This window comes from Carcharodon carcharias, chromosome 9 (assembly GCF_017639515.1).
Source record: "Carcharodon carcharias isolate sCarCar2 chromosome 9, sCarCar2.pri, whole genome shotgun sequence".
Lineage (NCBI taxonomy): Eukaryota > Metazoa > Chordata > Chondrichthyes > Lamniformes > Lamnidae > Carcharodon > Carcharodon carcharias.
Genome location: NC_054475.1, coordinates 21,567,226 through 21,587,601, shown reverse-complemented (window position 1 = coordinate 21,587,601; position 20,376 = coordinate 21,567,226). Strand labels below are relative to the sequence as shown.

Here is a 20,376-nt window from a genome sequence, read left to right as displayed (position 1 = left end):
GGTGCCATGAACCTTCATGGGGGCTGGAGTCTATGTTGAGGACTCCCAGGGCAATTCCCTCCCAACTGTATACCACTGTGCTGCCACCTCTGCTGGATCTGCCCTGCTGGTGGGAAAGGACATATCCAGGGATGGCGATGGTGGAGTCTGGGACATAATCTGTAAGATATGATTCCGTGAGGATGATGATGTCAGGATGTTGCTTGACTAGAATGTAAGACAGCTCTCCCAATTTTGGCACGTCCCCAGCTATTAGTAAGGAGGACTTTGCAGGATCAAACGGGTTGGGTTCGCCCTTGTCATTTGCAGTTCCGAGGTCGATGCCAGGTGGTCCATCCGGCTTCATTCCTGTTTATTGACTTTGTAGCAGTTGAATACAGCTGAGTGGCTTGCTAGTCCATTTCAGGGGGTACATAAGAGTCACCAACATTACTGCAGATCTGGAGTCACATGTAGGCCAGACCAGGTGAGGATGGCAGATAGGTTTTTATGACAATTGACAATGGTTTCATGGTCACTATTAGATTTTTAATTCCAGGTTTTTATTGAACTCAAACCCGGGTTTCCAGAGCAATACCCTGGGTCTCTGGATTACGTGTAAGCCACCGCCTCTCCTAGAGGATCTTACGAAGGTCCCACTGGTGGTACTTCTCCAGTGCTTTGAGGTGCCTGCTGTAGGTTGTCCAAGTCTACAAAGCATATTGGAGTGCGGAGATCACTGCTGCCTGGTAAACCATGACCCTAGTCTCAGGTTTGAGATCCTGCTCCTCAAATACTCTTTACCTCAGTCAGCCGAAGGCTGAGCTGGTACATTGGAGGCAATGATGATTCAATGACTAAAAAATCACTTGCAGTGGCTCCAAGAGGAACTCGGATTTTTAGTAAGGAGTGGGACTCTGAGAACAGGAGATTTACATCTTGGTCAAAAAGTCAAAGCAGTATTTTTGCAGGAGAGAAACAAAACAGTAAAAATACCTCAAGAAAACCATTGTTAGAGAAGAGACTCAATGATGACAGAATCCTCACAAGTTAAACAAAGGCTGAAGTTAAATCAGCAAGGTTGTCTTAAGCAGAATTTAGTCTAATTGTGTTGAGTTTTACCAGGAAACTCGACAGCTGAGCAACCTAGAAGTGTGTGGTGCAGGGAGGGGCGAGTTTAGGAGATATCTCACCAGGAACAATACAAGCAAGTCTCTGAAGAATTAAAAAAGCTGTGCTGGCAATTCAAAAGAGGAAACACTTCAAAGAGAGTTAGCATGTGATATCTTATTTGGTTTGGTTCAATTGAAACTGCACAACTAAACTGACATGCAGCAGTTAATAAGCGCCAGCTTCATTGGCAACTCTGACACGCCTCACGCATTTCTGTAAGAAGTGATAAGGATAGTCAATCAACAGGAAATAGCATAACAAATGCATGACAATGCATTATCTTTATCAACTGAACATGTTTTGCAGTTGTATTAAAAGCAAAGTCGCTGTAATATTCAATGGATAACTGAAGAATGTCATTTTCATCCAAACATTGAGGAATATCATTTAAATCACAAGACTGCTTAAGCCATTCACATTCGACAAATATCTACGATTCTAATGGTAGCACAAGTTAAATTTTGTTTCATTTGCTTTTGGATGCGGGTGGCACTGAGAAGACTGATAATTCTACATTCCCAGTAGTCCTGAGAAAGTGATTTTTTGCCTGTTTTTTGAACTGCCGCATCCTTCATGGTGGTGGCACTCCCACAGTGCTGTTAGCTCAGGAACTTTAGGTGTTGATCCAGTGATGATAAAGTAGCATCAATATATCAGATTATGATGGTATGTAACCTGCTGGGGTACTGTGAGATATCCATGTTCTCATAACATTACCAGTACGTAAGGGCAACAGGAGCAAAGATTACATGGTTGGTGAATTACTGCAGTGCAACCTGTATATATAAGACTAGAAACTGGCTGACCCTGTGCATTTTTTGGAGGCCTAAAATAATATGTCCAATTTGGCAGGCAGCTCATTCTGGCCACCATATCAGTAAAGGCAGAATAAGAGGCAGGGCCCAAAACAAGCATTGGACCGTTTGCATTTGCAAATAAGAGGCGCAATCCCTGTTTGAGCCCTCTTTTGCAAAATTAGCATGCCTTGAACACAGCCGATGCTGGGCCCAACCAACAGTTCTTAAAGCAGACTCCCAGGAGACTGGCATCAAAAAGGTGTTTAAAAAAATTACTTAACTGAATCAGGAGCCAGGAGGAGGTGCCCACCCATGATTGATTTTGCTCATTCTCAATCATTCTCTCCCTCCCAATTATTTCTACCTCTCCCAGGATCTGGCTGAGGGTCAATGCCACAAATCATGTTTAAAGGAGTCCCAAGGCCCAATTTAGGGAGTGCCTCAGGCCTACAGGTTATTAGGGCATGGATTGTTCCACTCATCACGGTGTAAAATGAATTCAATTAACAAAAATATGTTTTCAAGGTTGTTAAGGCAGCCTTAAATTATTTTGGAGTCAGTTGCCTGATTTCGTTCACTTGGTGGCGGTGTGATTGCAAGGAAGACATTTGATGTTCAGCACGTGATTCGTCTGGCATTTGGATAAAGGAAGCCAGTGTTTTACGAGATTAAGCAACAAGCATGTTCTAAAGCCAAAATAAGACTATGAAAAGTATTTCGCATGGGTGTTATCCCTGAGCTGAGCAATGCAGCCATGACTTAAAAATGTACTCCATGGTGGTTTACATGGTTGACATGAATCAGTCAAAAGCTGAAATTCATTTTGGATTGAGGTAAGTAAGAGGCTTTAACAAAGTGGCTTCGCATTTTTCAAACAGCAATTCTAACTTTAGTCATGAAAAAAACATTTGCTTTTAGATATTGCTGTAGCTCAGGAGTAACAATGCTGAGTGACTAAATATTATCATATAAGTGTGGACCATTCTGCAAACTGACTCCACTCATAACCACTAATATCCTGTTTCAACATTCAGAATTAAGGTTAAAAGCTCAACGAGAAAAAAAAAGACTTGTTTTACATTAAAGTTAATTTTTAGTTTGCAATCAACATTGCAATCTTTCACACGTGCCTGTGTTTACAAGAGTGGGTGACAGATCTAACAATGCCAGTTCCACTCAGTCATGGAGCATAGCGCAAGTCTAAACATTAACGTCATAACTTTCTAAAAATGTATAGAATTAAGGCAAAAAATTTATCTCAAACTAAAATTTCAATAAAAGGGGAAAAGAAAAAAGAATCGATGCGTGGTACCTTTTGATCATTTTTTTCTATGATTCGTAAAATTGTCGATTGGTAGTTTTGTGTTGAATAGCTTCAATCAAGTTATTTCTTAGTTTATAGCACATCTCTAAATCAAGAATACTACAGGCATATCTCATAATTGTTCCATATCCTAGAAAGAACCATGCTTCAGAGTTCTACCATGATTGACAGTTAATAAAATGAGGGATCTTCATTATATTGTAGATTGGAAATGAAAAAATTACAAAGAAGGATAGAGAACCTGAATCAACTGTTCCCTTATTTCGTGTGATTTTCTCAAGTTTAAAGCTGCCTTCACAATTCTTGCAGCTAAAGGTATTGAGTGAAATGCTTCTCCACAATTCAAAACACATGATAACTTATGATAAAATATATTCAACAATTTTCACTTTAAACCATTTATTTGCCTGAATCTCTTAAATGTTTGTGCGAAGCAAGATTATTGTAAACAAAATGTTGCATCTTGATCCAATTTGCAGCATAAAATAATTATAAATAGCAATGCACTGCACTTCAATGGAAGAAAAGACAGAAGGGGTGGAAATCTATCATTACTACAAAATATCCTGAGACAGTCTCCCTGTGCATTCATCAAGGGAATACTGGCACTGTACAAATACTCAAAAAATCTGGCATAGGACAGATTCTGGTCTGCATCGCTACACAGAGTAAACTTGCTGGAATGGTATCAAACTGAAGAGAAATGTTTGCAGACAAAAAATGGGAATTAAGGTTTATAAGAAAATTATTTAGGGAGCTATAAGTTAATTGTGCTAAAATAATTAGTTAACAACAAAAATGTAGAATGTTAGGTTGAGAGAAAAAAGAATACAGTCTGAAATATAACAAAATTCTGCCATTAGATTTCACAATGATTAATATTCATAGGGGCTAATGGAAAATTCAAACTGACGGGAAGATTGAGTGACATTTAGAAATTTGACAGTAACCTCAAATAATACATAACCAACAGGAAATTTCAATAGGAAGTAAGAAACCAATAGTGGTCACGAAAGAAATATATAAAGAAAGAATCAAGGTAAGCACGCTATATGCTTTAGTGCACATAAACTTAGTGTTGTGCAAACTAGACAGAAATGATGAAGTGTGTCACTGTTATATTGTACACACTGATTAGCATTCAGTGTTGCTACTGCAGGCAAGAACAGTCGGGTGATAACTGCTTCAGCTACGCTATGTTCCCTGCTCACCTCAAAGAACTTAGAGCTTCATATCGGAAAATCAAGGTTTATTTTGTAAGTACGAAAATAAAATGTATTTTGTGCAGTTGTGGAGAATGATTTACTCTTTGTAAATTACAGCCTAGTACATTACAATTTATAAATTGCAGGAGAGTTAATTCTCTCACTGACTAGTCTGTGACAAGGAATAATTAGAGCTCTTTAATTTGCTTTCATGTGAATGCATTCCAAACAGTTTTTTAGGACTTAAAATAATTTAAATTAGATTTGAAGATGCAAGTTCAAAAAGCTAGAATAATAATTATGTTAAAGTAGATCAAATAGTTAAATTAGCTTTGACGTCAATTATTTGTAAAGTGGAGAACCTGGATTGCATTTTAATTGAGATAACACTGCAATTGAAAAGATTTAATGTGCAGATTTATTCAATTTTACTTTGCAATACCCAATATGAAAAATATGGATATAGATTGTGGCAGGAAAATTGGAGGTATGTGGATGACAGTAATCCAAAATGCTTGCAGTTACTCAGAAAAAAAAAGATTTAAAAAAAGCTTCAAACCAGACATTGTGTCAGGGTCAACTATCATGTGACTATGTCAACAACAAAATGAGTCTTTACTGTAATAAGTCTAGGTCAGTACATTGCTGCAAGTTGACTTGGTTCTAATTAACCTGTAACACTTGCTCACTGGAAACAATTTTGCATTTAGTAATTTTTAATTTCTTGCTGTTTATAGCAAAATAAAGATGACAATGTTCATATAACATTGCTGGGAGGCCGCCTTCATCATGGATTCAAGGTGAGGAAAGTTTAACATGAATTGATTGGCGTATAAAGTAGAAAAATTAGACATGCATGCAGCTCATTGGCAGAGTTCTGTTACAGGGAAATCCTTGTATTGTTTGTACTTGTGGCTGAGGATCCTATGCTTTGAATAATGGTAACAATGCTGAGTGACTGAGCTATAGCAGACGTAATGTGTAAAGATAAGCCAATAGTGACAACTGGCTCATAGTGCATTGATTTGTCATGTGAGATGGGCTGAGTCACAGAGAACGTTCTGTTCGCCGCATGACCAATCGGAAATAAACAGTATGTAGAGAAAGCTCATGCCCGAAGAATAAGAGTCACATGGACTGACAGGAAGCATCAATGGCATACTTGGCAATAATCACAATCCTGTGCATATCAGTGCCCACAAGCAAGCGCCTCACACTTCCCAGATGCTACATGAGGATAACTAACCATCACACAGATTTCAGCAAGTGGATATTCGGATTGACTGGTTTTCCCTGTCGTTGCTGTTGCACCTACCATATATGTAATTTATCAATATGTGCATGTACATTTTTTTTCAATTATAACCCCAGCCAGAATGAAGCATCCAATATGCAAATAATAGCATCAGAGACAGCCCAGTGAAGATCAAGCATTACCCAGGGAAGATAAGCAAACACATTTCAGTAAAGCAAGCATTCGTAATGCCTTTGGAATAAGTCCTCTGCCTATTCGTTTTCTCAGTTGTTATATAGTGGAACATTGAGGGAAGAAGTTGCTCATTTTAAAATTAGGTCAAAAAAAGGGAAAATGAAACCATTTAACAATAAACCAGTAAAAGTGTCCTGTTCTCATGAGGTTTTGGCTTATGGTTATGGCTCTCCAAAATGAGGATTGTGTAAATGCAAATTTTCTAAATTAGGATATAGATTGTGGCATTTTTCCAACTTAGTGACAGAATTGTTGTTTCCTATTTGTGAATTGTTCCTTTGCAAGGATATAATGGTGGCATTTGAAATGTTTAGGGCCGAGAAGGATGTCAGTTTTTGAAGGAATTGCTGAATTTCTACCTCAGGGTTGTAATCCCAGCAGCCAAGACCCACCATAAAGCCATCAATAGCAACATCAGTAAAATTGGAAACATACTGTCTGAGTTGAAAGAGAATGTACAAAACTGTGTAAGTACTAGATTTTGCCTCTATCCTTACACTATAACTATGTTTAAAATACTGGGGGTGCCGTTCTTTGGAATTTCTATTTTGGTTAAGAATACAAGATCAAAATATCAGAGAATAAGGGGAGAAATGGATAAGTGCTGCACCGGTTTCCAAGTGTAAAATGGGAATAACTTATACCAATTTCTGGGCTTGAGGTCCTGTGCCCAATTTGCTTCGCTGTTATGCCCGTCGCTGTTTCAGGTGTCCCTCCCTTAATTCCCTTCCTAACAGCACTGTGGATGTACCTACACCACATGGACTGCAATGGTTCAAGAAGGCAGCTCACTACCACGTTCTCAAGGGCAGTTAGGGATGGGCAATAAATGCTGGCCCAGCCAATGAAGCCTACAGCCCATGAATGATTTTTTTTAAAAAATTGTATGAAGAAGAACCTTGCAGCTGTTTGAATGCCCTTTCATAATATTCATAAAAATCTAAGTGAAACTATTTTTGCCCTATCACAAATACACAAAACCTGTTTCCATCTTGATGTGCAGTGATTAACTGAACATCAACCGTTTTCCCCAAATGCAACTAAATTTCTTCTATATATTTCCTATGAAATAGCGGGAGAAGAATTATAAATATGCATTCAACGCCCTCCCCCCCCCAACCTTCCTATTTTTGCTGTGTGTTTGCCCTCCTACCAACCCTACTGACACATGGGGAAAGTTTTCAGGTTCACCTTGAAATTAATGGAACAAAAAATAGGTGGATTCCATAAAGAGTGTGCAATTTGCACTGCCAGATTATTCTAGTACCAGGTCTACCCCATCATGCCCTTAAAACAAACACTTTTCTGTTAACTCATTCTAAAGATATTTTGGTCAGTCTCTTTTCAATTAGAAGGCTCTGAGATCAAGCCCACCATAACTTAAACATACAAACTAGGCTGACATCTCAGTGCAATATTGACAGTATACTATAGTTAAGATGCCGTCTTTCAGATGAGACATTAATGGGGGCCTCATAAACGTAAATGAATCCATGACGCCATTTGAAGAAGTCTTGATCAACATCCCTTCCTCAATTAACACTGCCAAAAATTAGATTATGGTCATTCATTCAGTTCCTGTTCATGGGACCTTGATGCTTGTCTTTATATACATAAAAGTGACTGCACTTCAAAAGTAGCCCATTGGCTTGGAGCATTTTGGAATATCATGAAGAGGCATAAAGTCCTTTTCTTCTAGTTGGTCTCTGACCTAACTGTAAACTTCACAAGAATTCCTACAACTTACTCATTTGAACGTCTAACTAACCACATTGTCCATGAATTCCTGATATGTATATTTGGATTTTTGGCCCTTTTAAATAGAAGACAAAGCAAAATGGATATATTTATTCAGACAAAAGGGTATTGAAAATTAATTTAGTTAGTAGGTAAATACATTGTCACCATGTGATTCTCATCAAGATCTGTAGGAACTTTCCCAATTTTCTATCCACACAGCAAAGTGGAGAACAGGAAGGGAGGTCACTGTCCTAGCTTTTCTTTGGTGCACAATCCCTCTAGCCACTTTGAAATTAGGCAATGAAAAAGGAGAAATGATTTAGAAGGGAATGTGGGGAAGAGGTAATGAGCTTGACTTAAAAGCATGAGTCGCCATATAAAAGTTCCACTTTCGAAAGATCCTTGCAGCAACTTAAAAGCTTGAAAACACTTTCAGCAGAAACTGACATTGGAAAAAGGGGCTTCTCATTCTTTTTGCATATAAGTGTAAATGCAGGCTCTGTTGCAATTAGTTGCAAGCTAAATATTGAATGTGTGCCCTTTAAGTGATACACAGACACTTCTGAAACAATAACCAGCATGTTTTGAAAGTGACATTTTTATGTTCAGTTTTCAGCAGGGAAATAAGAGCAGGAATACACCATTGGGCCCCTCGATCCTGCTGTGCCATTTAATAAGAATGTGGCTGATCTGATCATGGACTTAATTCCACTTTCCTGTCTGACCCTTGACTCCCTTGTGGATCAAAAATTTGCCCAACACAGCCTTGAATATATTGAATGATCCAGCCTTCACTGCTCCCTGGGGTAGAGAATTTAAAAGAAATTCCTTCTCATCCCCGTCTTAAATGGGAGACCCCTGATTCTAAAACATTGCGCCATGGTTCTAGATTTCCCCAGGATTGAGGGGAAACAGCCTTTCAACATTCACCCTGTCAGGTCCCTTCAGATCTTATAAAGTTTCTTCTAAACTCCTATGAATATAGGGCCAACCTTTCACCATAAGAAAACCCCTGCATCCCAAGAATCAATTTAGTGAACCTTCTTTGAACTGCCTCCAATTAAATGTGTTTTATCTTAAGGTTATTCAGACAGGGTCAATGGATAAAGAGTAGGGCTCGTGTTTAATTGTTCAAATTAATTTGCAGAAGCAAAGGCTTTCATTTACCTCTGATACAAGGTTAAGTCAATGTAGGCAGCTCTTCTCTCTTGAAAGTTATAGTTTACAAAAGAAGCACAAAGCCCAAAATTTGCAGCAATTCAGAATGAAACAAAAGCAACCGTTAAATGAATGTACCACCATTGTTGCTGTGAAAACCGTTAACCAGATAACCAGGCAGCTAGAATGCATTTGCAAAAAGTCTATGTGAAAACAAAGAATGCAAATTTTCAGTGGGACAGCACCAGCTGCAAATTGAGGGCTTGAATTGAAGCAAAGAAGCGCTGACCTAGTTGTTTTGTTAACTGTAACTCATGTGATTCTATCTGATCAAACGTAATGGCAACCAACTTTGCAATGGTATTATTGGTCAAATTCAAATTTAGCACTGGGCACTTATACCTTTTAATAATATTGCACAAATAAATTTTTTATGTCTAAAAAATGAGCATTCATGATTTTCTTTGACTCAGGTGATTCAGCAATAAATGGCAAAAGTGCATTTAGCCAGATTGTGAGGCAGAGTAACAGTTAGCAGCTGCTACTTCCCTTTGAGTGTTACTTAACACTTATGTACTGAATGGGATTTTTTTACTTTCAGAATGTGCCCACACCCATTTGAGTGGTTGGCTACACTCATATAGGCCATTATTTAATCTGCAACAATCTCTGAGGATGAGGTGCTGCAGTGTAAGTCCTGAGTTGGGGCCTGACTACAGTGCCAGGGAGTTTCATTCTGCTATACTCTATAGCATCACTCTGGCATACATATAAAGTGAAACTACTTGACACCAGCAATAATCATTGCATAAGTGTAGCCTAGGTGGTATATTTCATTTTTTAATGTAGGCCAGTATTGCAGGAGATGACACTTTCCATACTATAAAATACACAATGTGATGTCCTGAAACATGAATAAAATAAATGGAAGATTTAGTTTCGAATGCCTGAGCAATTCTTGCTTAGTGCTGCATTATTGCAGAATAGAAGTTACCTATAGCTGTTATCAACTTCACACATTTTTCTGTCTGATGCTCTTTCTAGCCAATGTTGTTTTCAAACTAATTACAATTAAGTTGGTATTCTCACTGTTTACAGTCCACAAACTACACCATACTATATCAGACTTAAAACAATGCTTGTATTTTAGTATTAGAGTATGTTTCATATCCAATTGTGATAAACAACAATCAGCCATTGAGTAAACTTATAAATTTTTATCTTTCAGCCTAGATTCTTCAATTGCGACCTGTGCAACTGCAGACCTAGTTCATATATCGAGAATATATATAAAATATACGAGAAGGTAGGAAAGAAATTATGTACTAAAACATCATGGAAGAGATGATTTTAAAAAGTTTTCATTGTCTAATTCTGTATTATTGTGCTTATCAGTTGCAGGAGAAAGGGGTGTACAAAGCCGTAGGAGAACTCAACAAATTTTTTGACTGGCTTCAGCATTACATCAGGATGAAAATGAATTGAAAAACTGCAGAACTGACTTAAAGGAACCAACACTTCCTGATTTAACAAAGTCACTAGTATTTAAAGTGATATTTATATTTAGACTTGGCGGTTTCAGAAGTTATTTAATTCATAACATCATTGAGAAATTGTGATGAATTTGCTGTCCCTTTTAAAATAAAAAAAGATCTTTTGGTTCTCCCAATGCCTAATCTGGTTGAGAGAGTGGGGTAGGTTATATCACTCTGTAACCATCTGCTAAGATTACCCAGGAGTGTCCAGCCATAATGTGCCATGTAATTTTTTCTGCTTTCTTGTAAGAAAGTGCTGGTTCTATGCTTATTTAACCCTTGTTCTCCCTTAATGAATTAACCACAAAAAAAAACTCCTGTGCTAGAAGTTCACAAGGAAACAGTTTCTTAACAGTGTCTGAAAATGTTTCCCCTCACCTTATACCTTTAGAATTCATACTGAGACTGCCGGATCTAAATATAAATTATATATGAATGAATTTCATTCAATTATTATTTTTCAACAGAGAAAATACGAGAACTGCAAATAATATTTTTTCTATATTTGTACAGAGATATCTTTGATGATGTGATTAGCAATTTTTTTTGACAGATGTTTCAAGAGTAACAAATAGATTTAAAATCAGCTATTCCTGTTGGTTCATATAACTTAGAAAACATTCTGCTCTTACAGTTTGATACATAGCTAAAATATTTTAAATAGAATATTTTTATACTATTTATGAGTGTAATATGGAGTTTTAATTACTTTAATTTCAAGTTATCTTCATAAATCCATCTATTACTGTATCAGTAATTCTTTAACACCCATTTCAAAGTTTGCAGCATTAGACACAGCCAAATTTATTTCAACTATTTATTGACATTGTATGAATACTTATAGTGTTCAAATGAATGTGCACTTGTGTGTACTTTATTATAAATTATAGGTTATTGCCTCCAGTAATCGTTTGCAGTATTTGAACTTATCTTTTAGGCTAGTTTAAAATATAAAACTCTTGTGTATTATATCCTCAGATATCAATATTTCTTTCCCCAGCACCCTGTCAGTTTAGGTAAAACTTCCCTCATCTGAACCCGTGAACACAAGAGTTCTTTTGAACCCTGTGTAAGTGAATGGGTTTTAAATTACTTAAAATCTTGTCTCATGATGTATTAACCATTTAAAGACAAAAAGCTAGAAATTCATCTCAAGTAGTGACAGAAAATGGACAATATCATTATACGCAACGCTTGGTGTTCAGTTCCATTGCATTCAACATTGCGTAGAATAGGTAGCCAATCCAATACAGCCTATTTGGGCCACTGCCTGAGATGAATTTCTGGCCCAGGCATTTTTTTTTTGGTGCAGAAAATGTTTTTGGTTTATAAGTGCATCTGGAACTAAACTACACACTAAATCTGACATCACTGTCAAATTCACATACATCTGTGTGTTAATGCAAAAGAAAGAGGGAAGAGTAGATAAAACTCATTTGCTACCAATAAATAAATCATTCATTATTTTCATCTGAGTTGTCCCAGTGGTATTGGGGGAAGATGCACAAAGCAACTGGCAGGAATACAATCTCTGTAAATGTTGGTACAATTCATGCACGTATTTGTTAACCAGCCTACCTCAAGATTATTGCAAGCTGAGACAGTGACTTTGGAGTTCATGAATGAAATAACTAACTTCAGTGTTATATGTTTTACAGTAAAATGTAGCATTTGTGTTGACCCCTTTGAGCTACTTAATCTCTGAAAGATTTCAGGACAGGCTGTTTCTGAAACATATCTACTGCTGAATATTATGAATTCTAAATTAGGGAGAAATATGGAATGCAAAACATTTTTATGTTACTTACTATATCAAGTTAAAAGTAATTCTTGTTGTTTTGGAAAAAGCTCCCATAATGTTCAAAGGGTTTAAACATTGATTATTCCATCTTATTTAATGTATTGATTTACCTCATGTTATGTGTCATAACCTCATGTTATGTGTCATATGAATTGTAATGTATTTGGTTGTTCTGTCTGGATAAACACCATTCAATGCTTCATTTATATTACATGTCTCTTCATTTATTTAGCTTTTACCTTCATATAACATACAATGAGAAGCAATGGAATATTGCTGAATATGCACCATTGGTCAAATGGTGATTTTGATCAAATATCATGCATAGAAGTGAATGACAATAGGATCTCACTCAGGTTCTGTACTGGAGCTCTCACTACATCAGTGTCTTACTAAAAGAAATAGCTTGCAGCTTTATAGTGCTTTTCACATTGTGATTATAACCCGAAGCACTCCACAGCCAATGAACTGATGCTATTATGTAGGTAAATCTAACTGCCAACAAAGCAAGGTCCCACAAACAGGCAGCAAAATAAATTACCAGGTAATCTGTTTTGTTGTTGTCGCTTGAGGACTAGACATTGGCCTGTAGACCTGCCCTGCAAATAATACCATGGCATCTTTCACATCAATCTAAACAGGCAAACAGCAGCTTAGCTTAGCATCTCATCCAAAAGACTGCAACTCCAACAATCCTTCCATATCATACTGAAGTGCAGCATAGATGATGTGCTTGAGCCTAGTATAGTACACGATACAACTGTTACTCAAAATTGTTTCAACATTTTAAACCAAGGACGTAAAAACAGATGAGGCACCAAATAATGCTTGGTTATAAATTTGTCTAATTATAAATTTGCTTATCTTAATCCCTTTCCTATTAATAATATTCCTACAAATCACAACTTTCAAATACAGTATTGGCTCACATACAGGATCATTCCAGGAATGATGAATAATGCTGCTGAAGCTGAATATTTCAACTTTGCACTATGAGGTTAACAAAATTTTAAAAAATGATTGTAGACATTTCTATAATATATATTACAGGAAGGATGCAATAGCTCTGGAGAGAGTGCAGAGGAGGTTTACAAGAATGTTGCCCGGGTTAGAAAAGTGTAGCTACAAGGAGATATTAGATAGGTTGGGGTTATTTTCCTTAGAACAAAGAAGGCTGAGAGGTGACTTGATTGAGGTGTACAAAATTATGAGGTGAATAGATAGAGTGGACAGGGTAAAATTGTTTCCCTAGGTGGAGAATTCTAGAACCAGGGGACATAGATTCAAGATAAGTGGCAGAAGGTGTAGTGGGGACATGAGGAAGAAATTTTTTACGCAGAGGTTAGTGGGTGTCTGGAATTCGCTGCCCAAGTTGGTGGTAGAGGCAGAAACTCTAAACTCTTTTAAAAAGTATCTGGATCTGCACCTTAAGTGCTGTAAACTGCAGGACTATGGGCCAGGTGCAGGAAGGTGGGATTAGAAAGGGCTTCTGGGTGTCCTTGGGCTGGCATGGACAAGATGGGCTGAATGTCCTCCTTCTGTGCTGTAACATTTCTATGGCTCTATATAATTTACTTGATAAAATGATTGTAGATATGTTTATAAAGTACAATAACTTCTTTATATGTGGCAACTGTGACTCAGTTGGTAGCATCTCACCTCTGAGTCACAAAGCTGTGAGTTCAGATCCTGTCCAAGACCTGAGTACAAAACTCAAGGCTGACACTCTAGTGTAATACTGAGGCTGTTTTGCACTGTTAGAGGTGCCCTTTTTGGATGGAACTATAAAACCAAGGCCCTGACAGCCCTTTCAGGTGAATGTAAAAGATCCCATGGCACTATTTTGAAGGCAAGCAGGGAAGTTATTCCTGGGGTTCTGGCCAATATTTATCCCTCAACGAACAATCACAAACAACAGGTTATCTGTTCATTATTACATTGCTGTTGTGGGTGCTTGTTGTGTGCAAATTGCAGCCACATTCCCTACATTACAATAGTGACTACAATTCAAAAGCACTTCATTAGCTGCAAAGCATTTTGGTGGTCATGAAAGGTGCTATATAAATGCAAGTCTTTCTTTTTTCTTTATAAGTCACTTACATGCAAATTAGCCCAGTAAGGGAAAAGTTTATGTAAAACGGTCATTCTGATAAAGTGTGTCATACCAAAATGCCCAAGAGATACCCAAATGCCCAAGAGCATTAATCTTTAGTGGGTAATTATTATGTTACCTATGCTACCCCTACCTATCAGCACTGTAGGTTTTTACCTACATTGCTGTGATTTGAGAGATGACTCACCACTGCTACAGTTTTCTTCTGTTCGATGTAAAAGTAACAATCATACACAAGGAATGACGAAACAATAATACGGGTTCTTTATTTGAAGATAAGACTATGGGCAGAATTTTCTCTCCGTTGGGGGAGATGTTTAGGAGCGGGCCTGTGGAGGTGAGCCTCCGATCGGCATGCCGCCATTTTACATGGGCGGGCCAATTAAGGCCCGCCCAGCATGATGTCTGCCAGGAAGCGCTATGCACTCCATGTGCAGGTGGGGGGGATTCCCTAAGTGCTGCCTCAGGGAGATCACACTGTTACATGAGTTGGAACATGTCCATTACTTTCAAATACACTTTTATTACACTTTTTAAAACCTACATGAAACCTCATCCCACCCGTAGATGAGGTTTCATGCTTTTTCTAATGTCAGGGTTCCCAGCCTGCCCGCCAACCTTAAGTTTGGATGGGCAGGTCCACTAATTACTTTAGTGACTTTGTCAATGGCCTCAGTTGGCCATTGACAGGTCGGCGGGCACACAGCTGATACTGCAGAGCCCCCGCCTACTTGAAAATTGAAATGGGGTGGAGTGACATCGGGAGATCCGCCCGACATCATCCCGCAACATTTTACATGTCGGCGAGCGGGCCCCATTCCCCTCCCCCAACCCGCTCGCTGACCAGGAAATCCTGGCCTACATATAGATAATGTTCACTAAGAGACTATTAAACACACATCTTACTCTTAGTACTGCTACTGATAGACTGATTACAAGTCATGGGGCTACAACATCATATCCTGTCGAGGTGATAATGATCGACAACAGTTTAAGATACATTCACTGAAAGGTGCATGTTCACCGTAAGACAACAACCACCACCTTCTCAAGGGCAATTAGAGGGCAATAAATGTTGGCCTTGCCAGCAATGCTCACATCCCAAGAATGAATAAAAATCACTAGAGATGAGAGAAAATTCTTCTCACTTGAAGGATACCTGGGTAACCCGATGAATCACATTTACCTTAGCATTCTTTGTGAGAGAGGTGAGAAATAATCTTGAGAGAACAGGGATGGATTCAAATGTGGTGGACTAGTATCATAAGCTAACATAAGTTATCAGATGCAAAGGGAGAAGACATAAGAGGAAAAGTACTAACGGGAATCTAGAGGAGTAAAAAGAAGAGAAACAATAAAGGCATCAGATGAAATCGCAGGTGTCAGTTCTTCCATTCAAGAAATGAATATCCCATTAAATCAGAAGGGAAGCTATAAGAGTGGCATCAAAAAGTTTGTACAGCCGAATTGTTGTCAAAAAAGGTATCTGAAATCCAGTTTTTCAAAGGCTCAGCAAGAAGATCAGAGAGCAGTTGAGTTACAAAGACCAGAAAAGTCCTACCTCAGTTGACAAAGTTATCTTATCTAGTTGGGTGAAGGGATTGGGTGCCACAATTGGTCATATGCCGCCTCCCCCATCTTAGCTTAGGGAATGGGATAAAGGCAGAAAAAAGGAATCATAAAATATTGCACCACAAAAGAAGGAGGCCATTCAGCCCACTGAATCTGCACTGGCTGTTTTGGAAAGCAATCCAAATTGTCCCATTCTTCTGCTCTTTTCCATATCCCTGCACATTTCTCTCCTTCAGATGTTTACAGAATCAGTAGTCCATTTTACATTGTGCCTGATTTTTATTTCCATTAACTGTACTGGAGGTGAAAACTGGGAGAGATTTAAAGCAAGTTGCCAACTCGCTGTTACCCGTGTTCAGTCAGGATCTACTCTATTGTAAAACAAAAACAGAATTACCTGGAAAAACTCAGCAGGTCTGGCAGCTTCGGCGGCGAAGAAAAGAGTTGACGTTTCGAGTCCTCATGACCCTTTCTTGGACTCGAACTCAAGTTCTGTCGAAGGGTCATGAGGACTCGAAACGTCAACTCTTTTCTTCGCCGCCGATGCTGCCAGACCTGCTGAGTTTTTCCAGGTAATTCTGTTTTTGTTTTGGATTTCCAGCATCCGCAGTTTTTTTGTTTTTATTTCTACTCTATTGTGTTGGAGGCTACAATGATGGGACCAGGACATAGCACAATAAATTGATGTATCAGTGCTGAACCACCATAATTATCTATGGATTTCCTAATTATATCAATGACCAAAGCACGTAAAAGAGTTACAATAAACAGACACAACGCTACTTAAAATAAATGTTATTTTCTGAAGCCATAATGTGCTTCTTAAATCCTAATCAGTCACTATCTCCTTTATGGTCGTGAGTAATTTTTGCAGTCGCTTATACTCAAAGAAAATATTTTCCCACCATATAGCTCATTTTATTCACATCAGCTGCCTGTTACCCACCAATGGTACATATATTTGAAATCAATACTTTAGCAAAAGGCAAACTACCCTCAAATTACATCAGGGAAATATACAACTGCAGTGGTGAGTGACTGATACTCATGATCTCATGTATCACTGCTCTCACAAAACAACCACTCTTGAAACCAATGAAGTGAGTTTAAAGCAATTATGAATAGAAACTCCTTTCCCCCAAGTCAGAAGTTCTTCTTTGAAATAAAAACTAATTCACAATAAGGTGCTTGAAATAAACGATGAAGGAGTCTTAGTTGTGGTCACTTTGTTCTACCCTCTTACTCATGCGTCATACCGCAGTAGCATTAAGCAAAAGCAAACAGGATCTTTGTAACAGTTATTTGCTTTACCTATTAAATCAGGGTCAGATATTAAGATCCTGCATACTTGTTGAAGCTGAAGTTGAAATATTGATTGAGTCAAACAGTATAAGTGCATTTACGGGGATAAAAGGTAAATATGCAAGGGAGACACGAGAGGCTATGTTGATAGATTGAGATGAAGTAAAGTGGAAGGAGGTTCATGTGGATGATAAACACTGACATTGAACAAATGGTATTTTCCCATGCCACAAAATTGTATGCAATATTCTTTAAAGTTAACAATTCTGAAAAATAATCAATATTCTTCCACCTCCAAACACCTATGCACTTCCAAGAAGTACAATTTTACATTGTGGACCTACAGCCGTTTAAAAAATACAAACCGGCTGTGTGGTATTGCCCAGGGTTGCCCATGAGATGGGAGAAGAAAGAATAACTCTTCCTTGAGCCTTTGATGTGGGAGTGAAGGGTGGGGGGGTCACAACTGTTCCATTGTATTTAAGTAAAATTGGCCAAATTAAATTTGTGGGGGAGGCTGGGGAGGGGTGGGGGTGGCAGTGGGTTAAAAAGACCAGAGAAGAAGGGTGGCTCTTCCAATTAAGGCCTGGGGAAATGGACATTCCTGCCAACCCACCATTGAGGTTTAACTATGCCAGCCATGAAAAAACTTAGTAATTGGATGCCCTCCCATTTATTTGCTTCCTTCTTCTAGCTTGTGTGTGATCTGCCAATTGCCAAGGTGGGATTTGGCACTTTGACTTTTCAGTGCCAATCTGATCAATTTTAATGGATAAAAACAAAACAACTGTGGATGCTGGAAATCCAAAACAAAAACAGAATTACCTGGAAAAACTCAGCAAGTCTGGCAGCATCGGCGGAGAAGAAAAGAGTTGACGGTTCGAGTCCTCATGACCCTTCAACAGAACTAGGTGAATCCAAGGAAGGGGTGAAATATAAGCTGGTTTAAGGTGTGTGTGTGTGCGTGGGGCAGGGGGGACGGGTGTAGAGAAATGGAGGGGGGTGGTGTGGTTGTAGGGACAAACAAGCAGTGATAGAAGCAGATCATCAAAAGATGTCACAGACAACAGAACAAAAGAACACATAGGTGTTGGAGTTGGTGATATTATCTAAACGTATGTGCTAATTAAGAATGGATGGTAGGGCACTCAAGGTATAGCTCTAGTCAGGGTGGGGGGAGCATAAAAGATTTAAAAATATTTAAAAATAATGGAAATGGGAAAAGAAAAATCTATATAATTTATTGGAAAAAACAAAAGGAAGGGGGAAGAAACAGAACGGGGGTGGGGATGGAGGAGGGAGCTCAAGACCTAAAGTTGATGAATTCAATATTCAGTCCGGAAGGCTGTAAAGTGCCTAGTCGGAAGATGAGGTGTTGTTCCTCCAGTTTGCGTTGGGCTTCACTGGAACAATCAAGCCATTGTTTCCAGGACTGTCACTGACCTCATCTCCTCTGGGGATCTTCCTCCCACAGCTTCCAACCTGATAGTCGCACAACCTCGGACAGCCCGCATCTACCTCCTACCCAAAATCCACAAACAGAACTGTCCCGGTAGACCGATCATGTCAGCTTGCTCCTGCCCCACAGAACTCATTTCTCATTATCTTGATTCCCTTCTCTCTCCCCTTGTCCAGACCCTTCCCACCTACATCCGCGATTCCTCTGACACCTTACGTCACATCAACAATTTCCAGTTCCCTGGCCCCAACCGCTTCCTCTTCACCATGGACGTCCAATCCCTCTACACCTCCATCCCCCACCAGGATGGTCTGAGGGCCCTTAGCTTCTTCCTCGAACAGAGGCCCGAACAATCCCCATCCACCACTACTCTCCTCCGTCAGGCTGAACTTGTTCTCACACTGAACAATTTCTCCTTCAACTCCTCTCACTTCCTCCAAATAAAAGGTGTGGCTATGGGTACCCGCATGGGCCCCAGATATGCTTGTCTCTTTATGGGGTATGTGGAACATTCCTTGTTCCAGTCCTACTCCGGCCCCCTTCCACAACTCTTTCTCCGGTACATCGATGATTACTTCGGTGCTGCTTCATGCTCTCATTGGGACTTGGAAAAATTTATTAATTTTGCTTCCAATCTCCACCCCTCCATCATTTTCACGTGGTCCATCTCTGACACTTCCCTTCCCTTCCTTGACCTTTCTGTCTCAATCTCTGGTGATAGACTGTCCACCAATATCCATTACAAGCCTACCGACTCCCATAGCTACCTCGACTCCAGCTCCTCATACCCCGCTTCCTGTAAGGACTCCATCCCATTCTCTCAGTTCCTTCGCCTCCGTCGCATCTGTTCTGATGATGCTACTTTCAAAAACAGTTCCTCTGACATGTCCTCCTTCTTCCTTAACCGAGGTTTTCCACCCACGGTCGTTGACAGGGCCCTCAACCGTGTCCGGCCCATCTCCCGCGCATCCGCCCTCATGCCTTCTCCTCCCTCCCAGAAACATGATAGGGTCCTCCTTGTCCTCACTTATCACCCCACCAGCCTCCGCATTCAAAGGATCATCCTCCGCCATTTCCGCCAACTCCAGCATGATGCCACCACCAAACATATCTTCCCTTCACCCCCGGTGGCATTCCATAGGGATCGTTCCCTCTGGGACACACTGGTCCACTCCTCCATCACCTCCTACTCCTCAACCCCCTCCTATGGCACCACCCCATGCCCAAGCAAAAGATGTAACACCTGCCCATTCACTTCCTCTCTCCTCACCGTCCAAGGGCCCAAACACTCCTTTCATGTGAAGCAACATTTCACTTGCATTTCCCCCAACTTAGTCTACTGCATTCGTTGCTCCCAATGTGGTCTCCTCTACATTGGACAGACCAAACGTAAACTGGACGACCGCTTTGCAGAACACCTTCGGTCTGTCCGCAAGAATGACCCAAACCTCTCTGTCGCTTGCCATTTTAACACTCCACCCTGCTCTCTTGCCCACATGTCTGTCCTTGGCTTGCTGCATTGTTCCAGTGAAGCCCAACGCACACTGGAGGAACAACACCTCATCTTCCATGTAGGCACTTTACAGCCTTCCAGACTGAATATTGAATTCAACAACTTTAGGTCTTGAGCTCCCCCTTCCATCCCCGCCCCCTTTCTGTTTCTTCCCCCTTCCTTTTGTTTTTTCCAATAAATTATATCGATTTTTCTTTTCCCACCTATTTCCATTAT

At 39.5% G+C, this 20,376-nt stretch overlaps 1 protein-coding gene across 1 annotated transcript; it reads left to right on the top strand.

Annotated features, from left to right (window-relative positions):
* Positions 1–4,338: 4,338 nt before the first annotated feature.
* il10 (interleukin 10) lies at positions 4,339–12,400 on the top strand. The gene is made up of 5 exons (XM_041195925.1): positions 4,339–4,529; positions 5,216–5,278; positions 6,282–6,434; positions 10,094–10,171; positions 10,261–12,400. The coding sequence occupies exons 1-5, from the start codon at positions 4,371–4,373 to the stop codon at positions 10,348–10,350; spliced, it is 543 nt and encodes a 180-aa protein (XP_041051859.1). The 5' UTR covers positions 4,339–4,370; the 3' UTR covers positions 10,351–12,400.
* The last annotated feature ends 7,976 nt before the right edge of the window (positions 12,401–20,376 follow it).

What these genes read in the sequence shown, in the direction of transcription:
- il10 (XM_041195925.1), top strand. Translation starts at nt 4,371, where the DNA reads ATGATGAAGTGTGTCACTGTTATATTGTACACACTGATTAGCATTCAG. An exon ending in AAGAGAATGTACAAAACTGT is followed by an intron (nt 6,435 to 10,093) that starts GTAAGTACTAGA and finishes TTTATCTTTCAG; the next exon opens with CCTAGATTCTTCAATTGCGA. An exon ending in TATATAAAATATACGAGAAG is followed by an intron (nt 10,172 to 10,260) that starts GTAGGAAAGAAA and finishes TGTGCTTATCAG; the next exon opens with TTGCAGGAGAAAGGGGTGTA.